At 60.1% G+C, this 23,708-nt stretch overlaps 1 protein-coding gene across 14 annotated transcripts; it reads right to left on the bottom strand.

The window, feature by feature from the left end:
• Positions 1 to 11,440: 11,440 nt before the first annotated feature.
• LOC116657487 lies at positions 11,441 to 23,081 on the bottom strand. Of its 14 annotated transcripts, XM_032459812.1 has the most exons (6): positions 22,951 to 23,077; positions 21,922 to 22,141; positions 21,471 to 21,537; positions 20,618 to 20,912; positions 14,900 to 18,474; positions 11,760 to 14,339 (listed from the first exon to the last, which is right to left on the bottom strand). In XM_032459812.1, exon 6 carries the CDS (start codon positions 13,632 to 13,634, stop codon positions 12,549 to 12,551), a length of 1,086 nt encoding a protein of 361 aa, XP_032315703.1. In that variant the 5' UTR covers positions 13,635 to 14,339; positions 14,900 to 18,474; positions 20,618 to 20,912; positions 21,471 to 21,537; positions 21,922 to 22,141; positions 22,951 to 23,077; the 3' UTR covers positions 11,760 to 12,548. The 14 variants fall into 14 exon arrangements, 13 of the variants coding, with proteins under 13 accessions (XP_032315711.1, XP_032315703.1, XP_032315698.1 ...); XR_004312597.1 differs by lacking the exons at positions 14,900 to 18,474; positions 20,618 to 20,912 and having other exon boundaries at positions 11,760 to 12,960; positions 14,142 to 14,339; XM_032459807.1 differs by having other exon boundaries at positions 14,900 to 20,912.
• Positions 23,082 to 23,708: the final 627 nt, after the last annotated feature.

The following is a 23,708-nucleotide window of genomic DNA, read 5'->3' as shown; positions in this document are numbered from 1 at the left end:
AGCTCTCCCTCCAGGGGACGGGGCCCCTCCAGGTGCACGGCCACCTCCCTGCCTGGCACTGGGAGAGCACTGGGCTTTGCAGGAAGACGTGGCCCGAGAGGTGAGTCAGAGCCCTGGCAGGGCTGCCTGCTCTGCGGGGAGGCCAGGGCCCCTGCCAGGTGCAGCCCTGCGGTGGCACCGGGCCCTGGGGGTGCAGCCCATGAGGGTGCTGAGCGCGGGGCGGGCCACACAGCCCTCCATCCAGGCCCCTGGCGGGGGACGTGCACATTCCACAGCGGTGAGCACACACCTGGGCTTCCCGCAGGAGAATCTGTTCTTACTTGCGGTGGCAGCTGGAAGCCGCCTGAGGCTTTTGGTCCAGCCCTGAGCCACCCGTGGTCTGTGCCTTTCCAGCATCTGGAGCCCCCAGGACAGGCCACACCGTGATGGACCAGACCTGGCTGTGAGGAGCCCCACATGCTCCCCTGGGAGCAGGAGCATGGGGAGGCCCGCTCTGGCCAGCTGCTCCCCGGTGCCCCCACCTCTGCGTGCCCACGCTGACCCCCTCTGCCTCGGGCAGGCTCTCCCTGCTGCCTGACGCCCCTCTGCACCCCCCTCGCTCTGTGACTTGTGGTGGCTCCTCACTGTCCACAGATAAAAGGCACCTCCTGGAGCTGGCCCCAGGCTGACCGCCCACCACTGCCCTCGGCCCTCCTGAACTCCAGGCCCTGAGCTGCTGGCAGGTTCCTGCATACTCTGTTGCCTCCACATGGTCCCCTCCTCCAGGAAGCCCTCCATGCCCCTCCATGGAAGGTGTCCTAGCTCTCTCTCTGAGGTCCTTCGAGGCCCCCAGCCCTCTCTCCCTCACAGGACAGATGTCTCACTGCTAGTCCTGGTTCACAGCTGGCCCTAGCCCAGGGTCGGGTGTTGGCCGCAGCCCCCAGAGGAGCAGTCTGGCCTCCACAGCCTTCTCCATGCCAGCTGGGACAGGGACTCAGACCTTGGCTTTGCCACAGGAGTCTATCTTTAACTCCTGGACAGCCAATTCCTCTCTATTTTGAGAGAAAAAAATTCCACTCTGATGTCTGGTTCAAAAAGTCCTTGCCCAATTCCCTAGAGAAACCACTGGCCTTTGCTGTGATCCTGAGGAGGGGGAGGAGGGGGAGGGGAAGATGGGGAGTGGAGGGGGAGATGGGGAGGGGAGGAGGAAATGGGGGCTGAGGGGAGGGGGAGGGGGAGAGCAGGAGGGGGACCCCAGACAGAACCTGAGCAGCTGTGCAGAGGTTCCATCTCAGAGGGCCCGCTGCCTGGCTGCCGCTGAGGGGTGAGGACCCCCAACCCCGGCTGGACCACCTCTCTGGCCTGGCCTCCTCTCCCTCCCCCCTTTCCGGCCACACCAACGTCCACGATCATACCTTGCTTTTCACTGTTGTTGCCGTTCATATAAATAGAACCACGAGCTGTGTCCTTGCGTCCGGCTCCTGTCACTTGCTGTGGTCGCCCATCATCGCTCCTGTGCAGGCTCTGCCACATTCATTCAACCCCCCGTGGTCCTGCACACATGCCCTGGACCCATGCCTGGTGCACTGGTGCACATGCACACACAGCCTTCCTGGGCTGGTCACCCTGAGAAAAGAGAGGGGGCAAGGGCCCTGTGGGGGCGGAGGCCCCGTGGAGCGCCTGCCCAGCGGGCCCCGTGGCTGATTCCAGCCCCTGGGTGGGGAGGTGTGGCAAGTGAGCTGTCACCCTCTGGGTGACATGGATTCGAAGCCCCCATCCTGCAGCCGCGGGTCATGAGAGGGAGCCCCAGCAAGGAGAGTCTCTGTCAGTTTCCGATGCCTCCTTCGTCTCTGTCTGCTCCTTGCCCGAGATGGGGGCGTGGGCGGGAGGCACTGTGGAGGGAGGCTGGGGTCTCCCTCCAGGTTGAGAGGGGAGGAGGGTCTCTGGAAAGGCTGGGCTGCAGTGACTCCCTCGGCTTCCAGACCTGAGGCTTTCTGAGCACCTCTGCTGGGCTCCGAGCTGGGGGGCGTGACCCCGTGATTTCTGGGTCCTTGTGTCCAGGTCAAGATGGGCCCCATTCAAAGAGGTCCATCTTCAAGAAGGGAAGCCCTCCTCCTAAAGGAGCCGCTCCTTCTGCTCCAGGATGAAGCAGTGGGGGCATGGGGCCGAGGTCCAGAGTCACACGGGAGAGGAAACTGGAGTCCCTCCTTGTAGGGAGCCAGTCTCTTCTCAGAGACACGACTACGTGTCACCAAGAGATGGTGGTCGTGCTGCTAAAGGTAGTCACGCAAGCTCCCGAGATACCAAGGATTGCGCTCCGCCACCTGGAGACTAGGCATGCTGTGATCGTGGCCGTTCAGCTTCTCGGGACGGCCCTCCCGCTAGAGGATATGGTGGTCGTGATGGCTGCGGCGGGGGTCGGGAAGGGGATAATTCTGAACAAGCAAATGGAGGCGCTTACAGAGACCTACGTGAGAGCTGCGGTAGTTCCCGTGGTGCACCGCCAGCAAGAGGGCCCCCTCGGGCTTGCGGTGGAGCTAGTACACGAGGTGCACAGGGAGGAGGTCGGGAAGTTACTCAGGCAGCCATCGTAAGCATGGTGCAGACAAATGTAACGTCTCTATTAAAGGTTTCAGAGTTAAAAAAAAAAAAAAAAAAAGATGGGCCCCATTCAGGCCCCAGTGGCCAGCCTCACCTGTGTCCTCGGAAGTCAGCGGTGGGTCCCTCCCCACCTCTTCCTCCTCCACCCCAGCCTCTCCTTCCCTGCCTCTTCCCCTGGCTCTGTATTAGGTAGACCCACTGGTCCCCTCCCGAGCTCTGCCCTCCCCTTCCCATCCTGGGCGGGAGGTGGGAGGTGGGTGGTGGGAGGCGATAGGCCCCCAGGCTCCTCTTTTGCTGGAGCTAGCTAGCCGTCCCCGTGGTGTACTCTGAGTGGAGGCCGAGGGCCGTTTGCCACCCTGGGCCCTTCCAGCAGTCCTCAGGACTCAGGCCCAGACACCCACGGGAACGGAAGTTAGTGGCAGCAGAGGCCGTTTCGGGCCAGTGTGGGCTGGGGTGGAACAGGAGGCCTTCATTATCGTCCGTGCGAGATTCCGGCAGGCCCAGGAGAAACTCTGCAATGTCCTTTGCGTACCACCCACGAGTGGGCCGTCCAGCCACACTGCTTCACATCTGGTTAATTAGGAGACGGAGCAGCCCCTGAGGCAGTTTTACTGCGCTCCCCCTGCTCAGAAGTCACCTGCTGGGCCGGAGGACGGCCACAGCCCTTGGATGTGGCTTCCCGGCCTTGGGTTTCCACAAAGAGCCGGATGCCTGCCCGCCAGGAACACAGGCCATCCTGCTCGTGAGCCCCTCACCCCCGACCCCGGCCCCAGGTCCTCGGGCCTCCGGGCCCTCCGTCCAGTCACAGCTACCGTGTCAGCCTGGGAGGCGCTCCGGGTGAGGCTTAGCCCCTGGTTGCAGCGTCGGGAGAGGAAACCAAGTGGAGAGAAGAGGGGCAGGTGGCCCAGCTCCCTGGGGCCCCGGACCGTGGGCCCCACGGGAAATGGCAAGGCCAGGCTCCTCCTCGTGGGTGCAGAGCGGGGGGCTGTGCACCCCAGAGCCTCCGCCTCCTCCTGAGACGTGTTCATGTCAAGTGCCCTGGATGACACCTGCGCGCAGTGGGTGCTCAGAGTGACGGCTGCTGGTTTGTTTGCTCATTAATGATAAATGATCAATAGAATTATAGATAATTAACAGCTTGAACGTTGGGGTCATCTCTACCCTTGAGAACAATCCCGTCTCGGACCGAGAAGGAAACTCTCCCTTCCGAGCTGACCTTGGGTTTTGTCCTGAATGGGCGCTGGGGTTTATCGAGGGCGTCTTCTGCATCGACTGACACGAGTACGTCATGCTTCTTTCTTAGCTGTGACTCAGTGAATTACATTTCCAGACTCGCACGCTTGGAATGGAGGCCAATTGCTCTTGGTGGATAATTCTTTTTATACGTTGTTGGATTCAGTCTGCTTTTATTTTGTGGAGGGTTTTTGCGTCTCAGCTCATGAGAGACATTGGTCTGTGGCGGGTTTTGTCTGCTTTTTGCACTGTCTTTGCCTGGTTTGTACCAGGGTAATGCTGGCTTCATGAAACTGGCTGTGAAGTGTCCCCTCCTGTTCTTCATTCTGGAAGACATTGTTTAAAGTGGGGGTTGCCCCTTCTTTGAATTTTTGGTAGACTTCTTCGGTGACACCATTGGATCCGGGGGATTCCTTCTGTGGAAGCGTCTGAACTATGGATTCAGTTTCTTCCGCACTTTCAGGAACATTCAAACGGCCTGTGTCACGGTCCTGAGTTTAGGGTGGCGCGTGTTTTTCGAGGAATCGGCTCCTCTTCTCAGCAGCAGCACTTACAGACGGGGACTCATCCACGCTGCCCCCGTCGTCCTTCGGGTGGCGCGGTGATCCGGAGGGAGAGCCGGTTTTCTTCTCGGGACGGTGGCTGCGTCCTCCTTCTGCTTTTGTCGGCCCTGCTGAGGTTTAGACATTCTGCTGATCTTCAAAGAGCCGGCTTTACTGCCGCCGGATTTCTCTGCCGTCCTCTCTCCAGCTCCACACTTATTTGCTCCTTTTTTTCTGGTTTCTGGAAGCAGAAGCTTTGATGGTGGACCTGAGAACCCCGCTGCTGTGAGCGTGTGCTGCTATGAACTTCCCTTTGAGCACTGCTTTATCTGCAGCACAAACGCTGGCGTTGTGTCTCCTTCTTCTTCACAGTGTAGGACTGTATCTTTCACCAAATTTGAGATGTTTTCAATCATTCTTGTTTGATTACTCGTTCAGGCCAGCTTTGCTTTCTAACAACCTGATGGGTCCTTTGCCGTTGTTCTCTGGTCCTCAAGGCCCTGCTCGTTTGTGCATTTCTTCAGTCGGTTTTCCTCTGTTGTGCGTGCTGTCCTCAGTTCACTGACCGTGTCCTCTGTCACCTCTGCTCCACTACTGGGGCCTGATACTAGTGCTTATGTCTGCAAGCGGACTTCTCAGTTCCATAATTTCTGTTTGGTTCTTTTTTATATTTTCTCTTTCTCTGCTGAGATTTTGTATTTTTCATTTGTTTCAAGAGGACACAGCCTCTGTTTTGGGTGGCATTTTTATGATGGCAACTTTAAAATCCTCCTCAGGTGATTCCAGCGCCTCATCCGTCTTGGTGCTGGTGTCAGTGGACTGTCTCCTCTCCTTCAAGCTGCGACTTTTGATTGTGTCCTGGACACTCTGGCTCTGCTCTTAAGAGGCTTGCAGCCCACTGAGAGCTTTTGTCTCAGCCCTCCGTCCAGGTCTGGCGGCTGGGTCCTGGCGCGTGCTGTGGGCTGTGGTTCGGTGATGTCAGAGCCCCTGTGGCGTTACTTTGGCTTATCTGGTGCCGCCAGGGTATCCGTGGGTCTGGCTAGGGGGAGTAAGGGCCCCAAGGCCTCACCCAGGAGGGAGTTTCCAACCCTAGTGATGGACCAAGTTTTGACATGGGGTTCCACTTACTGGTGCCATTCAGTATCTCTTGGTGGGGGAGAGGGTCTGGTCTGTGGGGACAGAGGGGCTCCAGGTGGTGTGGTAGGACTCCTGACTTCAGGCTGAGGGTCCAGAAGCACTAGGCCTGGGTCCTCCTGTTCTGCAGGTGACGGCGGGCAGGAGGGGTGTAAGGTTCTTTTTTTTGGGAACTGGTACCCTGCCCCTCTGAATGGTCTTCCTTTAGCTCAGGGAGGAGAATCATTTGTCTGAGGGTCTGGGTGGGAGCTGGCCAGTGGGGCCAGGCGTGGGATTCCAGCCCTGCCTCCTGCCCTGCCTTCAGGCCTGAAGGGGCTCCAGTGAGGCAGCCCCTCCCTCCTGTGCGGTGCCCTCTCCCTCTTTGCCCTCCCCCAGCCAATGCACACTCCCGGGCCGGCCCCCTCGCGGGCCGTGGTGGACAGCGCCCTGTAGGTCACTGTCTTCATCAGCCCGGGAGGCAGAGGTGCAGCTGAACCCCCCCACCCCCACCCCGGCCCGTCCCCAGGTGAGAGCAGGGCTCCTGCGCTGCTGGTAGTTGGCTGTTTTCAGGGGAAGTTGCTTCCCTCTCAGGACCTCACGTCCACACGGAGCTGTGGGCTTTGCATGAGGTTGCTGGTGAGAGACCCTCCTTTGGTGTCTCTTGGTTCTCCTAGGGATTGCTCCCGGGAAACACACTCTGCCCCCTCACCCTCAACACCAGCTGTGTCCCTTAAAATTCATGTGAAGTCCTAACCCCTACACCTCCGAATTTGGCCTTATTTGGAAATAGAGTCCTGGCAGGGCGACGTGGGGCAGCGACCTCTGTCAGTGGGGCCAGAGTCTGCCCAGCTCTTCCTTCCAAATGGACTTCTCCCTGTGGCTGTCAGGCAGGGGCTGCCCCTGTAGAGAACCTGGGGAGGGGACTGCATGGCCAGGGGCACCTGGCGCGTCCCTCCTGGAGAAGAGGACACCCCCCCCGGGCCTGGGGATTCCTGGCCTCCTGCCGTGGGGCAGAGGGCACCGGCAGCCTAGAGGGCCGGCCCTGGGGTGGGGGTGGCGTGGGGGACGCAGGCCCCCACTCATGGCCTGGGGGGTGTCCTCCGTCCTGACGCAGGACTTGTGTAGGGGCCTCGTGAGACCCCAGGTGTGCACCAGTCTGCCTGCACCCTCAGCCCTGGGCCGTCTCTTTTGGTTATCCTTGCAACGCAGCAATCCTGTCTGTCTTACTCAGCTGCATTCTCGTGGACTGTCTTGAATGGAAGGAAAGTGACAATTCCTGGTGGTGATGATGACTGTTTACTGTTGTCCAAGTCCCGGGCAGTGCGCTTTTCCCAGTGAACGTACGAGGTGAGGGCCCTTCCCTCCCCATTTCAGCGGGAAGAAGACTGAGGCCCAGAGGAGCTGAGTGACTTGCTCAAGCTCACCCAGCTACTGAGCAGGGAAGCTGGGATTCAGGCCAGGGTCTCTAACACCTTCACTCTGTCCAGGAGAACTGCTAACTGCTAACTGCTCCCCGGGGCAGCATCTCCCAGCCCCTAGAGGAAGGGGTGCGAGGTCATCCCTGAGCCACTGGGAGCCTTCCTCTAGCCCGTCCAGCCCCGCCTGGAGTCCCTCTCCCACGCCCTCCGTCTGGGGCGGCGGCCCCGGTGTGGCTGGCTGGCTGGCTGGCTGCACGCCTGCTCGTGGCCGAGCCAGAACGGTGGAGAAGGCCTGGAGGCCACTCGGGACCTCCCCCAACTTCCTCACTCTCCTGACCTAGGCTGACTGTGGCACCGGGGCCTGACTGGGTCGGAGATGGCCCCACAGCCCCTCTGGGGATGGGGCACCTGGCTCCAGCCTGTCCACCTCAGCTCCATGGAGGCGGGCGGCCTCCCTCCTCCTCCTGGCCTCACCTGCTCCCAGAAGGCCTGAGAGACCGTCCTAGTCGGGCCAGCTGTTTCTTGCTCCTTCAGGAAGGCTGTCCTGCCCTGGCCTGGGAGCAGAGGTCCTCTAGCTGCCATCCCCGGCCCAGAGTGCCAGGCCGGGTCCTGCCCTGATGGTGGCTCCCCTCTTCCCTCAGGCCGGGCTCTCGCAGCACCCGGGGCCCTGCCTGCCGGGTCCACCTCGCCGGCCTTGCCCTCCCGCCCACCTTGCCCTTCACCAGGAGCCGGGCACGGGGTGGCCCTGAGCCCCGAGGCCGTCAGTGCTGATTTCCTTTCCTGACGTGGATCTAGTAGCAACGATGCCCCCCTGTGCACGGGGATGGAGAGCTTTCCTTGTCCTGGGACTGGGGCTGGGGAAGGACTCAGGCCCAGGAATGGGCAGCTGGTACGGCCCCACTCAGACCCAGGCCTCCGGTTCCAAGCCTGGAAGTGACTCTTTCCTCCTGGGCATTTGGGATATCAGTTTGCAGGGACTTTTCCTGCAGGGATTAAAAGCACCCCACTTGGTTGGCTGAGCTTGCGGTTGGGAGCCTATCCTGGAGCAGAGTTAGGGTGCCCCTTGGCTCTGCCTGAGGTCTGAGGAAGCCGCGGCAGAACTGGTGGCTGTGACGGTGGCTTTTCCCAGCTCACGCTCCCGGCACGAGGGGCTCAGCCCTCACAGCGGGGCAGTCTGTCCTTCTGCCTTTACAGGGGTAGACCTGCGAGGCCGCCGTGTGCAGGATGCTGGGGCTGGAGGTGCTGGGCGTTGTCTGGGAAGCGAGAGGAAGATGGAGGGAGAGCAGAGTGGGCGACAGGGCAGGAGGCGAGGCTCCGCTTGGTTCTCGGTGGTGCGTTTCTGTTGTTTTCAGCTCCAGGGGCAGTGGGTCGTTGTAGTCTGGAAACCTGAGTGAGGATGAGAGTCACCCCAGCTGAACCCTGTCCAGGGAACTGCACCCCGTCCCCTCAGCATGGAGTGACTCTTCTGACAGGGCAGTGGTGAGGGTTCCCCAAGAAATAGGCAGGCTGGACGACACTGCCCTGACTCTACCCACCCCCAGCCGTGGACCCTCTTCTGCGGCCCGGCCTGTCTGCCTCCAGGGATGCCCCAGCTTTAAGGGACTAAGGACCGTCGCCGCGAGGGCTGTCCTAGTCCCACTGAGGACCAGTGTTGTCAGCATTAGCAGCAGAAAAGGCTGTGCTCAACGCCAAATCTGCTTCTGTTTCTCATGTAGAACTTTCTCTGGTGCCCTGTACAGGCATGGACACGTGGTAGGCACACAGGAAACACTACCGAACCGATGAATGTCTCCAGCTGTGCTCGTCTCTACATTTTCTGAATTTCTGCTGCACCAACAAGTCATCCATCTTCCCACAGTCCATCCACCCATCTCTCCCCCACCCACCATCCACCCACCCACCATCCACCCACCCATCCATCCATCCACCCATCCCTCCATCCATCCATCCATACATCCACCTACTCACCCATTCTTCCACTCGTCCATCTACCCATCTCTCCCCCATCCACCATCCACCCACCCATCCCACCCATCCATCCATCCATCAATCCACCTACTCACCCATCTCCACTCGTCCATACCCATCTCTCCCCATCACCGATCCATCCACCCACCCACCATCCACCCACCCATCCATCCATCCACCCGTCCAACCATCCACACGCACATCCCCTAGGGAGCACCTGTGTCCACTCTCTCTGATAAGGTGAGCCTTGTAATAGGCTATTGGCTCGTTGCTCAGACAAGGAAGCTGAGGCTCAAGCAGGGGGAGGGTCTCTGATCTCTGGCTCCATGTCTTCCACTCTTGCTGGGAGAACTGGGCCCATCTCATGCCCTCTCACTGTTTGGCTGTTCCCTCGGGCCCAAGTCTTGTTTCCCAGACCCTCTAAGCTGTAGATATGTCCCTCTGTCTCCACAGGACAAGCACTGGGCTGGTCACTAGCGGACATGAGACCATAACCTAAGTCCCAGCTCATGGACCTCTTCTCCGGGTTGGAGGGGCCCGACCTGGAGCGCAAGACGGTAGAGAGTGATGTGGAGCCAGGATGTGTCCCGAGGGGGTGGCTGTGAGGGGTGGCGGTGGTGGCTGGCTGAGCTGGCGTGTCCCAACCCGCGTGGTGCACACCTGACTGGGCAGCCACCCTCCAACCTCAACAAGCTGCCGCCTGCCTGTAGCCTCCTTCCTTCCTCCTGGATCCGCCTGAGCTGCTGGGGCCTCGTCCCCCAGCTCCCACCCACCCCCTCCCTCTCCGCCTTTCATTTCCAGCCGGAGAAAAAGGAAAACCTCTTCCTGAGACACTGCCAGCCAGCAGCCAGGGCAGCCTGCCTCCCTCCAGGGCTCCTGCCAGCCGCCCTACTGAACTCCCCACCCCTGGGGCTTTCCAGAGCCACATGGCCCCCTCCCACCATGCTCTTCACGTGGCCTTCATCTGGCCGCACATCACTCCCTTGGGTCTGAGCTCCCGTGGTTCCCATGCCCAGCTGTCCTCCCTCCTCTCTGCCTGGCAAACTGGCAAACTCCTCTCCATCCTCCAGGGCCCCGTTTAAATGCCACTTCCCCCCGGGAGGACTTCTGGGCTCAGTCAGCAGGCAGGCTCATAAGAAGAGGGAGGTCAGAGGTGAACCCAGGAGAGGGGTCTACGGGTCAGAACGCCCGCCCTCAGCCCCTGGCCCACACACAATGACTCCCTGCCGGGTCCTGGCGCCTCCAGGCCCGGCCCCCAGAGTCCCAGGCTGGGGAGCCACTTCTCATGCATCCGGCTGCTTCTCTCCAGAGAAACTGGGCTGCGTTTTTCCCATGGCCCCAGGAAGCGATGTTCATGGCCTGGGCACGGAGGCATCCGTGAACCTGGAGTGAACTCACCTCGTCCCTGGAGCTGCCCTCCCGTATCTTCACAGGGTGCCTCTACCCGGCTCTCAGTACTTCCCAGGAGATGCCGCTGGTGCTGCTCTGAGACCCTGTTCCTGGAGCCCTGCTTCTCCGTCTATGGGACGAGCCGTGGTGCTGTCCCTGCCCGTCACGTGCTGGACAGCCAAGGGACCTGGGGCTTTGGGAGGTCTTGTCCCTCGAAGCTGGCCTTGGCCTCACATGCCTCAGGGTCCTGATCCCCTGAGCTCTGACCTTACCAATCATCACCTTGAAGAGAAACGGACCTTGGGGTCTGGACACTGAAGGTCAGAGTGGTGGAGGATCTCCCTAGGGTCACCTGGCTGGTGGGTGGCAGCTGGATGCAGGAGACCGGCTGCTGGGCTGCGGGTCCGTCCCAGCTGGGCTCATTCCCAGGAGGCCGTGCGGTGAAAGCTGAGTCGTTTTGGCGTCTCCAGGGCTCCTGGGAGCCTTCTGGGGGCCAGCGCCTGGTTGGTGTCAGTGCAGACATGGGTGGAGTCCCTTTGTGGGATTTCTGCCCTGTTGGCCTCCCTGCAAACCCTGTACCTCTGGGCTTTCCTCAAGCCAGAGGGGGTGAGGACCAGGCTGCTGGGGCCTGTGTGACAGCCGTGCAGAGGGCAGCCTGGTGAGTCAGGTGGCAGGGTCCCCTTCCACCCAGCGGTTTACTCACTCACCAGGGTGCGTCCTGGCTGGAATGAGGCAGACGCTGTCCCTGTCTCCCTAAAATGAGCAGCCCCGGTCAGCACAGTAAGCACAGAGACCAGACGGGGGTTCTGCAACTGGAGCAGCAGTGCCCACCTTCCTGTCCAGTCTGCCCTGGCCCATCCCGTGGCCACACGTCCAGGTCCCCTCCCCTCCTTCCCTCACCCACTGCGGTGCCTGCTGTGTGCCCCGCCGATGGCCATCGGCCCTTCAGCCAGCCTTCGCTTGCTGCGATCAGGGCTGAGGGAGAAGGCCGAAGCCTGAATTGGGATGTGTTCCATGTTTTCCCCTCCCACCGGACCCTGAGGCCCCTGCGGGTGGAACTGCGGCCCCGTTTCCACCTGTGGGTCCCAGCACCTGGCACAGGCAGCCCTGGAGGGGGACGCAGGAGGGAGGAGGAGGAGCGGGGCAGGGGCTCTGCCCAAAGCCTCCTCAGAAAGCCCTCTGTGAGTGCAGGTGGGAAATGCGGGGATTCAGCAGAAGCGGGAGGGGAAGGGCCCAGACCTGGAACAGGGTCCCCGCTTTTCTAAGATGAGATGGGCGTGTAGGGCAGCACCGGGGCTGCTCCGGCGCCGAGGCGACGTCCACCCTCCGGAACCTGGCCTGTAAGGGAAAAAGGATGGCCCCCAGACTCAAACAAGGACTCTCTCAGGGCCGCGTCCCTCGTTCCTGGGAGAGGAGTGTGCGCTTCACTGACTTACTGGTTCATTGTTCGTGCCTTCGTTCACGTAAGCGGTCAGACCCCTAAAAACAAACATCCGTTGGAACTATTTTTCTGGCATCTTTATTTTGGCAAAGTGTATTCACAATTCCTAGACTTGTGAACGTGACCAGAAGTTTGTGCTTTCTTAAGAACTGGAGGTCAAACGCACCCCAGCCATTGAAGACGCGGGAGCTTGGAGCACAGAGCAGGCGCCCCCAGACCAGACGAAGATGCCCCGCTGCTGGGCTTCCCCGGGTCTAGCTGTGCCTCCGACTCCTCCCGAGGGTCCCTGGCGGCCAGCAGCAGGGGACACCGGGCTTCTCTGGCTACATATGCAGGCTCGGTTGTCTGCAGTGCAGGAGAGACGTCTGGGGAACCCGCGCTGTGGGGTCCCAGGCCCCAAGGGTCTGATGCGGGCACGGGGCTGGACTGTTCACGGTGCCAAATGCAGATCAAAGTCAGGGGACGCGGGTGAGCCTGGCGGAGTCTCCAGTCCCCACAGTAAAGCCCGGCCAGCCGGTTGCAAAACGCAAAGGTCTCGGGTGATGCTTGTGCTGTTTTGGGGAAGGCGGCCAGGCCCCTACTGAAGGGACAGCGTTCCCGGGCCGCCGTCCTGCCGCAAAACCGCTTGTCACACATGAAACAGCAGATTAGGAATTTCCTATTCTATTTTTACTGCAAAATTTGCACTGTCAAAGGCTGTTGGGTTTGGAAAAGCTTTCTCCCTTCTGAGCTGCTTGGCTGCCCATGAAAGGGTGGCTAGGCTGGGTCCCCCAGTGGGACACTCACAGCCCTCACAGGGCCCTGGGATGCTGATAAGGAGTCAAAACCCACATTATCTCCTGTTTTTATTGCTCTGGTTAACCATTAAAAAGCTGGGGGGTGGGGGGCAGGGGAATTTGGTGAGTTGAGAAAGTAGCTCCTGAGGTCCTTGTGTGAGCCCAAGCTGGGCCAGGTAGAGGTGGAGGGGGCTGAGGGTTCCCCGCCCTGAGGAGGGAGGGCCCGGCTGGAGGGCCGGGTCCTGCCTGCAGCCCTGGAGGGGAGCCCCCACCCGCCCAGGCATCCCCGGGGCTGGCCCTCAGTCCAGACATGCCTGTCAGGCTTGGCAGGGCATCCACCTGCCCCCAGACCCCCAGCTTCTTTCATGTTTTGGTGAAAAGTGCAGAGGTTTCTGGGTTTGCTCCCCTCAGAGGGGCAACGCCTGTCAGGGGGGTCCATGTGCCCAGATGCAGTTCTGGAAAAGTCAGTGGAGACACCCTCTGGGCTCAGAGGAGCAGGCCTGAGGAAGAGGGACAATTCAGTGGCCCAGGAGGGCAAGGAGGGGTGAAAGTCAGTTTCCTGCAAGTCCAGGCTGGCTTTGAAAGGGGAGGACCCACAGGTGCCCATGAGGTGGGCAGTGGCCAGCAGAGCAGTGGCCCCCCGCGAGCGAGCTTTTGACCCCAAGACTGTGCTGGGCAGGTCCCAGCTGTGGTGGTAGGTGGAGGTGCGTTTGGCTGTTCTGGGACCCTCTAGAGTCCCGAGTCCCACGCAAGGGAGGGCTCGGGTCCTTGGACAGAATCTCCTAATGACAGACTTGCTCTTTAAGAGAAGTCTCACTGAAATTTGAAATAGGAGCTGCTCTCCTGCCTTCACCCTCCTTTTTCTATTGGATTTGCAACCCCTGCTATTGTGAGTTTTTTTCTCTGGACAAAGAGAAAAGAAAAGCTTCCGCCTTCTCAGGGCAAAGACTTTCTGTCCTAAGGTGCGGGTGCAGGGGTGGCTCTGCCCTCCAGCCTCTGAGCTGATCTCCAGACACAGGAACCTGCCGGGATGGCTGGGTGAGCTGAGTGAGCATGTGCTCCACGTGTGTGTATGTGTGTGCACACACGGGTGGGCACACGTGCACACGTACGCACACACACGAACACATGCTTGTGTGCACAGACCTGCACACGCCTGCTGACACGCACACATATGAACACACGTGTATACACACACACACACGCACACACATGCACACAGGCAGGTGGTGACAGCTGCCCCCAAATTCAGGTGCCACAGCAGTGTCGGGGGCTCCCTGACACCCAGGAGCTGACTTGATTCTGAGACGTCCCCCTGAGGGAACCACGTGGAAGCACTTTTCTGCGGGAGAGGAAGCTGTCTTGGGAGGGAAGTCACAGCCTAAGGTCACAGGGAGGCAGGGACAGAGGGACAGTGACCGCAAGGCTTGGGACTCCCTGCTCAGCCCTTCCTGCCCGGGATGGACACAGATTCTGTGAGATTTCCCTCCCTAGGAGCGGGGAGGGTGCAGTGAGGTTGCTTTGGGTGGAATCTGCCCCACTGCCCCTGGGCACCTCCTGGGAGAGCTGGGCGTCCACCAGCACCCAGCCGACACCCGGGACAGCGGGTCGGCCCCCGCCACAGGCTGCGGACCTGCGGTCTGCGTTCAAATCCAGGCCAGCGTTTGCCCCCTGCACCCACCTGGTCGGTTCCTCAGCGATCTTTTCTGGGTGGTGGTAGCTCCACCCAAGAAGTCATTGGCGGGGCTGGAAGGAGGCCGGAGTGCACCCCGTGTCCCACGAGTCACTGGCCAGAGCCGGCCAGTCCTGTGCTGCCATCGGGGGGCATCCCCTCGTTGTCTGGATGGCCCTCCAGCCTCTGTGGCTTGACCAGGGTCATCTAGGAGGGAAGAGAGTGGGGAGTCGTCCACTGCCTCTCTGGCCCGCGTCCCTCCTGTAACTGGACCCAGTGCCCTGGACCCCGAACCGGGAAGCTTTGTGCATGTAGAGGGCAGCCTGGCTAAGTGGTCGGGGGTTCAGGGAACAGCGCTGGGAGCCAAGGGTGGTGTTCCCCTCCACCCGCCTCGAATGGCAAGAGGGCCGGCTCGCGTCCTGTAACTGGCTGGGAAAGGCGTGTGGGACCCGAGGCTCTTCGGGACTTAGCATGTTCTATGAGCAGCACACGAACCCAGCAACCACAGAGAAAGGGTCACAGATCTACTCATCTGAATGTTTAACACTTCTGTATGGATGTTAAAACGCAGTGACAGCACGGGAGGGTGTGTGCTCTACAGAGCTGACACCCTGGTTACAGAAAGGGCGTCTGCGAGAGGAGAGGAAACGACAGAAGAGGAGCACAGGACAGAGAGGACAGGGCCCGCCCACAGGGGGTCCAGGAGACCCGCCTCCGCCCCTTGTCTGCTGGGGGGATGCTGGCTACCAGACCAGTCAGCTGCAGACCTGCAGGCGTTTTGTTTTGGGCGGGTGAGGCCCGGCGTCCTGGAGGACGTGCGCCAGTGCCCAGCGTGCGCACTCAGAATCCCACTTTGGAATCTCTCACTAAGACGCTGGTGGACAATCCCGGCACAGTCACTGGTAGGAGCAAAAAACGGAAGCAATCTAGAAGCCCCGCGTAGGCTGCTGCGCCACAGGAAGGACTGTCACGCCGCCGTGGAAGGCGTGGTGGAGCTGGGGGCTGACAGGAGCGCTGACGGGGCATCCTGGTGCAGGGCGGTCCTTACACCAGGACCCCTTTGTGAAGCCACTGTCTGGAAGGGTCGCACCCGGCGTGGGCTGACGTCCTCCGTGTGGCGAGTGGCGGAGGGGTCGGCTGCTGCGGGATTCCAGTGAAGCGAGTTCCTCCCAAACCGCGGGGATGCCGTTGCTTCCACTGACTCAGCTGCCAAATCGATGTCGGGAAGTTGAAACTGTCGAATCACACTCCCTCCCTGTGGCTCCAAGTTGTCTCTGTCCCCAGAGCTCTGGGGCTGGTTCTCCGCGGCGTCTTTGTCTCTAAGCCCGTCCTTTGGTTCTGGACATTTCTTAACGTTTCTTTAGTGATTTCCCTACGTCTTCTCTAGTCTCTTTCTCTAAACTTCTGTTTGGATGTTGGACGTCCTGACCTGCTTGTCCAGTTTGAAGACTCTTTTTGTCCAATTTTGTACCACTTGGTCCTTTGACTCTACGTTTTGGAAGATTTCTTCAACCCCATCACCCAGACGTCCTGTTCTACTACAGAATTTGATTTCCAAGACCTCTTCCTGTTCCAGCAGCGCCCGATGTCATGTCACGGCCTCAAGGAGTCCTCCCCACGTGGAAGACATTTGTGTCACCTCTTGTTTGAGACGCGCCTCCCCCCCCGCCCCGGTCTCTGTCCTGCACCAGTGTCTCTGTGTTTCCTGCTGCAGCCTGGGGACCGTGGTTTGTGCCTCGTGAGACGAGGCTGGGCTCTTTTGCCGGGAAACCTCAGGCCTGTGTCCTCCTGGGGTGGGGGTTCCCGTTTCCTGGGAAGACCCTCCTGGCTCCTGCTGGGAATGAAGGCATGGCTGAGTCCTGTGTCCAGGGCTGCTGGTCACGTCCACCCCGGGAGTCCCGTTTGTCCTTGGTTTCTGGTTCTCACCAGTCTGGCATGGCAGAGACCAGGTTGTCTGAGCAGATCTCTGCATGCTGCTGGGGTCGGGGAGGATCACCTGGGCGCAGACTGGGGCTCACAGGGGGCTCCCCGAGTCTCCCCGGGGCCACTACTCCCTGCCCTACGTAGCTTCTGTGTCACGACGAGGCTGGCTCACAGCCCTTGGGCGCTGTCCCCTCTGCCCACTTCCCCTGGGCTCTGCCTCTGGGGGCAGTGTCCCATGGCCCGGTCTGCGGGAGGCTAGCCGGGCTGGGAGCCACGGTGCCCCACCCGGCTCCTCCCCTGGGGCGAGTACTGCTTTTTAAAATGTTTTCTTTCAGACAAAGAGTGTATTTATTGCTCTGCTAAAGGGGGTGGGCTTCTGTCCAGGTGGGCTGGGGTGGGATCCAGGCACAGCCACTTTATAACCCGCACGACCTTGGCCGCCCCCTCGCCTCTCAGAACCCCATCTCCTTATCTGTTTAATGGGAGCAAAAATCCCACCTGGCAGGGCTGTTGTGGGGCACAGAGGAGATAATGCGTCATAAAGTGCCCTCTGAGGGCTTGGCACCGCAGCTGGTGTGGCTGTGAGAGCTGCCTTTGTGCCCCGGCCCGGACGGAGCCAGGGCCTCTGGATGCGCATCCCCACACGTTCCGCAGCACCACGGACGCTCGCGGACCGGCCGCCGGCTCCGCTCTGGAGGCCGGCTCCAGGGTGCAGGGGGCCCCCACCCAGGAATGCCATCCATCTTCCCAGCCCCAGGGCTGGGCTCCCGCCTCCGATAGGCCACCTGCAGCCCCGACAGGCGGCCCTATGGGCCGGGCTGTCAGCACCAGGAGGGGCCGCCGTCCCCGCAAGACCAGGCCTGTGCTGGAGCCACATCCGGAATTTGGCAGAGCCGCCCATGTCTCCTCTTGTCCAGGAATGTCCTCCGTCCTCCCTCCTCCTGAGCGTCTGCCGTCCTGGCCCCTCGCCCGGCACCATCCTGCCTCTGCTCTGGGAGGACACGTCCCGGCCGCGGGACCAGGTGTCTAGAGGGACCCGGCCGCCCAGGGATGTTGGGGAGAATCTCGGGGTCCCTGGCTGGGGTCTCCCCTGGTGCCGAATCTAGGCGCACGGTTTGCAGGAGACAGAGCCCGTGGGTTCGGAAGTAGGGTCCCCTCTTCCCCTCCCCTGAATGAGCCGAAGTCACTGAGCGGCTGCATGAAAACAGACCAGCTGGCCCAGGACCAAAGTGGTGCTGGGAGAACCTCGACTCCAAGCCGCGGGCTGACCTGGGTACCCCAGTCTGCAGCCCGAGCGGTCATGACGACCGACCTCTGGGGTCACCAGTGCCCGTGGCCACGGCGGGGGTCTGCATAGGGGACAGATGAGCTCCCCTTTCTCTTCTGCCCTCCTGGGATGTCCAGCGTGCTGGCCACTGGAGGGACGCCCGATCCCCGGTGGCCAGCTGGCAGAGCAGATAGAGTTCTGCTGGACGCATGGAGAAGGGGCCGCGTGGGGAACCGTTCTCAAACCTGGTGCCCACAGACATCCCGGGGTGGCGAAGTGATTCCAGGCGCCCCCCCCAGCAGCTCCCACTCAGCAGGCCCAGGTGCTGGGGTCCCTGGTGTTCTGGGGACGGTGTGGGCGGGGCTGGGAGGTTAGTCAGACCCTGTCCCGCTCCTTGCTGGCAGGCAGCTAACCCTGAAGCCCTGGCCGCTGGGCCTGTGAAACGGGCATGTAGTTCTTGGAAGAACCCTCCAGGGTGGGGTGAGGGCCGGAGACAGCAGCCACCACGCCAGTGTGCCTGGAGCGGGGTGTCAGGCTCTTGTCTGCTGCCCACGTTTGAAATACAAGTGTGTCACATTGATTTATGCCCCTTCTGTCAGAGTCCAGCACACAAGTGAGCAATGCAAATCTCACCAAAGTTAAGTCACGGTCACCGAATTTACTGACCCCCTGGGGCCACCAGGAGCCTCTCCTCTGAGTGAAGGCGATTCCGACCTCAGGCCAGCGCTCCGAGGAGGCGCGGGGCCCAGGCAGAACCAGAGGTTGCCTTGCCTGCCCCAGGGCCCCCTGCGGGCTCAATCACTCAGCTTCCTCCTCCTTGAGCCGCAGGATGAGATCGAGTCTGCTTCTTCCACTCAGCGCCATGCCGCCCTCACCAGTGCGACTCTGCCGTTTGTTCCTCTCAGCCGGTGTGTCGTGTCCCACCCTCTGGACAAACCACGGCCCCGTAGATGCACAGGTGGGCGGCTTCCAGCTCTCGGCTCCGAGGACAAAGCAGATTCGACTTCCCCACCACCGTTCTTGCTCAGTGTCCTTCTGGAGGTCCCAGCCAAAGCCACAAGGTGCGAAAAGTAATTAAAAGGTACAAAGCTTGGCAAGGAGAATGCAAACTTTCAGTTTTCCTGGAGGACACGGTGATGCATGTAGAAAGGGCTAAGGGACATAGAGATAAATGGCCAAATTAATGGGAGGCCTAGGACGTGTGCTGGATTCAAAATCAACACATGACAGTTCGTTGCTTCTCTCAACGCCAGCAACAAACTGAGATTTGAAAAGGTATCACTTACAAAGGCCTGACGTGAAACATGTAGGGAAAAAAGAGATGTGCAAAATGTTGGCAGAGGAAATTGACCTAAACACGCTGTTGGCCCGAGTAACCAGCCACGACAAGCAGCGTCCGCGAACCGGAGGCCCTCAAAGGGGCCCACGGGCTTTACGTAATCCCTGTCTTCCTCATGACCCGGCGGCGCTGAAGCGGCCCAGACAGACCGCATCTGATGGACGACAGCGGAGGCCCACTTCGGGCCCTGGTTCCACATTCTGGGAGCTGGGGAGTCACCAGTCCGTCCTCGTGACAAGAAGACGATCAGACGGAAAAGGCAGCCGCTTGTCTCGGGTTCACGAGGGGCGGGGAGGTCACAGGGCAACCGCTGCCCCGTGACTGGGGAGGCCGAAGGGCATTGAGAACAGATCAACAGCAACCAGAAGGGCTCATGGGCAAAGCCGTGAGGACCAGTGCCAGGCAGGAAACCTAACTGTGGTGGCTGCGGGCGGACAAGTCTCTGAGCTAACCCCGGGGACCAAATCACGAGGGGCCCTACAATATCGCGAGATTTACCCCCAGGGGCTCGACCATGTTCCGTAGAAATATCAGAGAAAAATCCCCGGGGGCTTCCTGCAGGAGGAGGAGAAAAGAGATGATCCTGAAGTTGCTGGAGCACTGTGTTCTCCTTAACAAGGCCTTTCCTCAGGGGAAACTAGTTAACCAGAGCCAGATCTGGGGGTTTATCAGAGCCCAGCTGACCCAGGAAGGTACAGCCCGCCTCCTCAGCCCTCTCCAGCCGTCCTGTCCCACCGAAGGGGGAGAAAAAGCGGAAGCCCTCGGGAAGTTCACTGTCTGGGGGCTCAGGCTCACTGAGGGTCCCTTACCCAGCACCTCGTGTCGGGCTGTCAGGAAGAAATGACCAGTGGCACGAAAGGGCAGAAAACACTGTCTGGAGAGCCAGAGCAAGCATCAGAGTCAGACCTGGCCAGACGCTGGGGTGATCAGACCAGGGGCTTATTGGTGAACCCACTAAGGGCTCCCAGGACAGAGCCGTCAGCACACGGGAGCAGGTGGCAGGTGAGCAGAGCTGGGAGCTGAAGGAAGAACCAAGGAAGGCCCTCAGGACAGGAAACATAACAGAGGAGAGTGCCTGCGAGGGGCGAGTGGGCAGGTGGGACTCGGCCAGGGAGCAGCCTCAGCGCTCTTGGGGGTCTCCCCCGAAGCCTGCACGGTGGAGGAGCATGGAGAGCAGGTGGAGAAGACGGAGCACAGGGGCTGTGGGCCACCATGAGCGCGCCGCACACAGAGGAGGGACACCAGGAGGAGGAGGGACGAAGGAGCTGAAGAAACAGGGAGACTGCGGGGAAGAGAGTTTCCCCAGCTGAAACCACAGCCCCAGGGAGAGAGGTGAGCACCCGGCAAGGTAAATGGGGAGAACCCACACCAGATGCGTCCCCTTCAAATCACAGGCAATCGAGGACAGAGAAAGAGCCCAGGGGCCGGAGGAAAGACCCCCGGACTCAGGCAGGCGTCACACCAGCTCCGCAGACACCAGGCGGGAGCAAGAAACCACCAGCCTGAGTCCATATCCAGTGAAATCATCCTTCAGAGGGGAGGGAGAAATAAAGACCTTCTCAGACAAGCAAAAATTGGGGTATTTGAGAAACGCGGGGGGCGGAGGGCAGAGGGCCGTTCTCAGAGGGCAGGAGGCTGATGCAGGTAGGAAGCTCAGGCCTGCAGAGAGAAGGAGAGGGCCTTGGAGAAAAGGTAGGCGAAGGTAAATGAGACTTCCTTCTGCTCGTTCCACAAACATTTATGATGCTGTAATGCGGTAACTCTTGGTCGCCGCAGCACCAGGTAAGCAGAAGCAGAGCACTGAGTCAGGAGCACTAGGCTTTTCATTGTGAGAATGAAAATACAAGGGGGGAATCGAAACAACGCCCAGCGCCTGGGGTGGCACGGAAAGGAGGCCGTCCAGCGGGGAAGCCAGGCTCGCCCAGGAGCTCGCTCATGCGGCTTATGGTAACGCACCTCTTTTCCTTCTCCTCAGTTGATCCAGCAGGCATCAGTGTGTTCAAAATGCTAATGCCAGCAGCGTGTTCAGTTACGTGTGAATGTCTGTGCCCCGTGCGTGTGCGCGTGTGCCCACGTGCTTATCTGTGAGCCAGACAGTGGCCGCAGCGCCACCAGCGATGGGACGGGGCGGGGGGTAGGGTTGCCTTGTTATTACGAGGCTCTCACACCAGCCGTGAAGTGCTCGGTGCCATTTGAAAGTGCACTTGCATTGTTTGTAGGTGTGTATCGCACGCAAACTCCAGGGCAACCGCTGAAAAAAGTAAAAAAAAAGAAGCATAACTGATACCTAAGAAAGGAGAGAAGTGGAAGTGTGTAAAATGCTCAGCTAAAACCCAAAAGGCAGGAACAGAGTGGAAGACAAAAACAGGGAGACAGAACCAGGGTGACAAACAGAAAACCGTGCCGATTGTGGTGGACACTGACCCAACGGATTCAGCCGTCGCTCTGAGCACCAGCGGTCTGAATGCTGCCGCTCAGAGACAGAGATGTCAGAGTGGACCCCAAACAGGACCCCACTATGTGTGGTTTTTACGAGAATCCCGCTTTGAATATAAAGACACAGAGACTCAAAGTAAAGAGATGGAGGAAAAGACAGCCGGCTAGTAACACTCATCAGGAGAAAGCAGGGGTGGCCGTGTTAACCTCAGGCGGAGACGACCCTGGAGCCAGGGGAGCAAGGAGAGGGACGGAGGGCACGTGGGGAGGGGGGATCTGCTCTCCAGGAAGATGCTGCACCCTTGACACGAAGGGCGGGGAGGCCGAGGTGGGGAAGGATGGGCTTTCTGCGGATGGTTCTGGGACCACGTACCCTCTCACCACGAGTGGCAAGTGTGGTTTGGCTTCACACAAAGACACAGAACCCAACAGACAAATGCCTAAAAGTAAAACAAAAGTAGAGTGGGTTTAGAGGAGAGGGTAACTGTGTAACTGTGGCTGGGATGGAAGTCTTCAGGAATTTACAAAATAGTACGCAAAAAAGGCAAAGACTGGTTGATTTGCTGCATAAGAGCGAAGAAATTCTATTTCATTAAAAGCCCCCTTCAAAGGAGCAAGAGGCAACTGACAGGGCAGGAGGAGATTTGCATACATGCAGCTGAGGAAGGAAGGCCCGGAGCCAGACTTTGATAGAAATCAGTGGGACGGAGCTCCGCACCTAACGCCGCCGGGCGAGCGGCTCAGCAGAGAGGAACCAGACAGCATCAGACCTCGCTGGTCATCAGGAAAGCACGTTAAGGTCCCAGCGCAACATCATTACTCACCGGCAGGTTGGCAGAGGTTGAAAAAGTGACCAGCCGCGTGGCTGCCCAGGGTGTGGGGCCCTCACGCCCCGCCGGGGTGGGGACACTCGGCAGCTGCATTTCGGGAAGGCCTGGGGCCGGCCCCTCCGCTCCATTGTCAGGCCCAGAGAAATTCCCGAGCAGCGGGCTCAGGGACTTTTGTGGGAATGTCCACAGCGGTGTTATTTTTAAAGCAAAAAAGCTGGAAACAACCCAAACGTAACACTCAGAGCAGCGTGAACAACGTGTGGGGTATTTGCACAGCAGAGCCACTGACACCGGCAGGAAGGACTGGGCTCAGGGGACAAGCCGGGCACGGAACACGGGAAGCACGATTTTGCTCATTAGGGAAGAAACGGGCAAAGCTAGCTACCTTGTGATCAAAGCACACAGAAAAGCAAGGCAGTGACCACCGGGAGGCCCAGGGCAGGGGGAGGAGGGCAGGAGGTCTGTTCCGTGTCTCCCCAGGGCGGGGGGCAAACATGGGGGTCCCGCCAGTGTGTGTGTGCAAATGCCACACGTGGGGTCTGAATTCACTCTGCCATGGGCACGACTCGTCTCCCAAGTTTGGGAAAACTAAACGTTAAGACAGAGGGAATTGATTCTGTTTCAAGCTGTGCTCAGCCAGCTTCCCCCTGGCCCCACACAGCTGCTTCCTCCTGCCAGCTCTTGGCAGCCTCGTCCCTGTCCCGGAGCCCTCTCTCTGCAGGTTAGATATCCCTCATCCTCCTTTCTCCCCGAGAGGCTTTCCCATTGACCTCAGCTCCCGCTAGCGAGTGATCAGGGTCCGACCAGACACACGGGTGGAGGGGATGGGAGCCCGGCCAGGCCCCGCAGGGTAGACAGACACTCCAGGAAGTGGGCTGTTCTGGCTGTCTTCCTGGGCCTTCAGGAGGGCCCCCACCTGCAGGGACCCGATGTCCCCAAATATGCCAGGAAGACATGCCAACCTGGGTTGTGGGCTGGGCCCCAGAGTGGACCAGGCTACCCGGGGTCTTGGGCCCGACTCACCAGACTGCATGTGCCAGGTGCCCTCTGCTCAGGGACCAGGATCACTGGAGCCAATTCACGGCTCCACGGCACAGACCGGGGGGCTGGGGCCGCCTGGGTCTGCTATGTGTGCCAAGGCTTCCTGATGTTCCATCCCCAGAGCAAAGTGTTTGTTTAACTTTCAGAGAAAAAATAGCTATGAGTCAGCTTTGAGAAAACAGCCTATGGGAAGGATGCTGGGCTGGGGCAGTGCAGCTGCCTATCTGCTGGGTGACCTCCGGCCAACTCCATGGCCTCTCTGGGCCTCCCTCTGTGTGTCCCTAACCCTCCTGGTGCTGATGGCTCTGCTGTGGGCATCTGCTCCTGGCAGGAGAAGTGGGCTGGTCTCCCCCTCTGCAGGGGTGGGCCCAGTGGGGACAGATGGCCTTGGGTGGACAACTGGCACCTCAGGACCTGCAGGCTCCTTGGTATGTGGCTGGACCCCTGCCCCTCTTCAGAAGGTCTCTCCAAACACTCAGGTCCACTGTCACCATGCAGGTGGCCAAGAAGCCCCTCAGGTGCCCCTACAGGAGTGGAAACCCTGAAGGACCCGGGAGTCTGGCCCCGGCCTGACCTGCTAATCCAGGGACAGGGTGGACTGTGTGGAAGGGCTCCCAGGGTGGGGGCAGAGGAAAGCCCTTCTTCTCTTGGGGCCTGTCATGGGCTGAACCATGTTGCCCAGCCCGACCCTAGGGCCCCAGGTTGATGGCACTTGGGAATGGGGCTTCTAGGAGGTTATT

Source organism: Camelus ferus, chromosome 18, assembly GCF_009834535.1.
Source record: "Camelus ferus isolate YT-003-E chromosome 18, BCGSAC_Cfer_1.0, whole genome shotgun sequence".
NCBI lineage: Eukaryota > Metazoa > Chordata > Mammalia > Artiodactyla > Camelidae > Camelus > Camelus ferus.
This window is presented reverse-complemented; position numbering and strand designations above follow the sequence as displayed.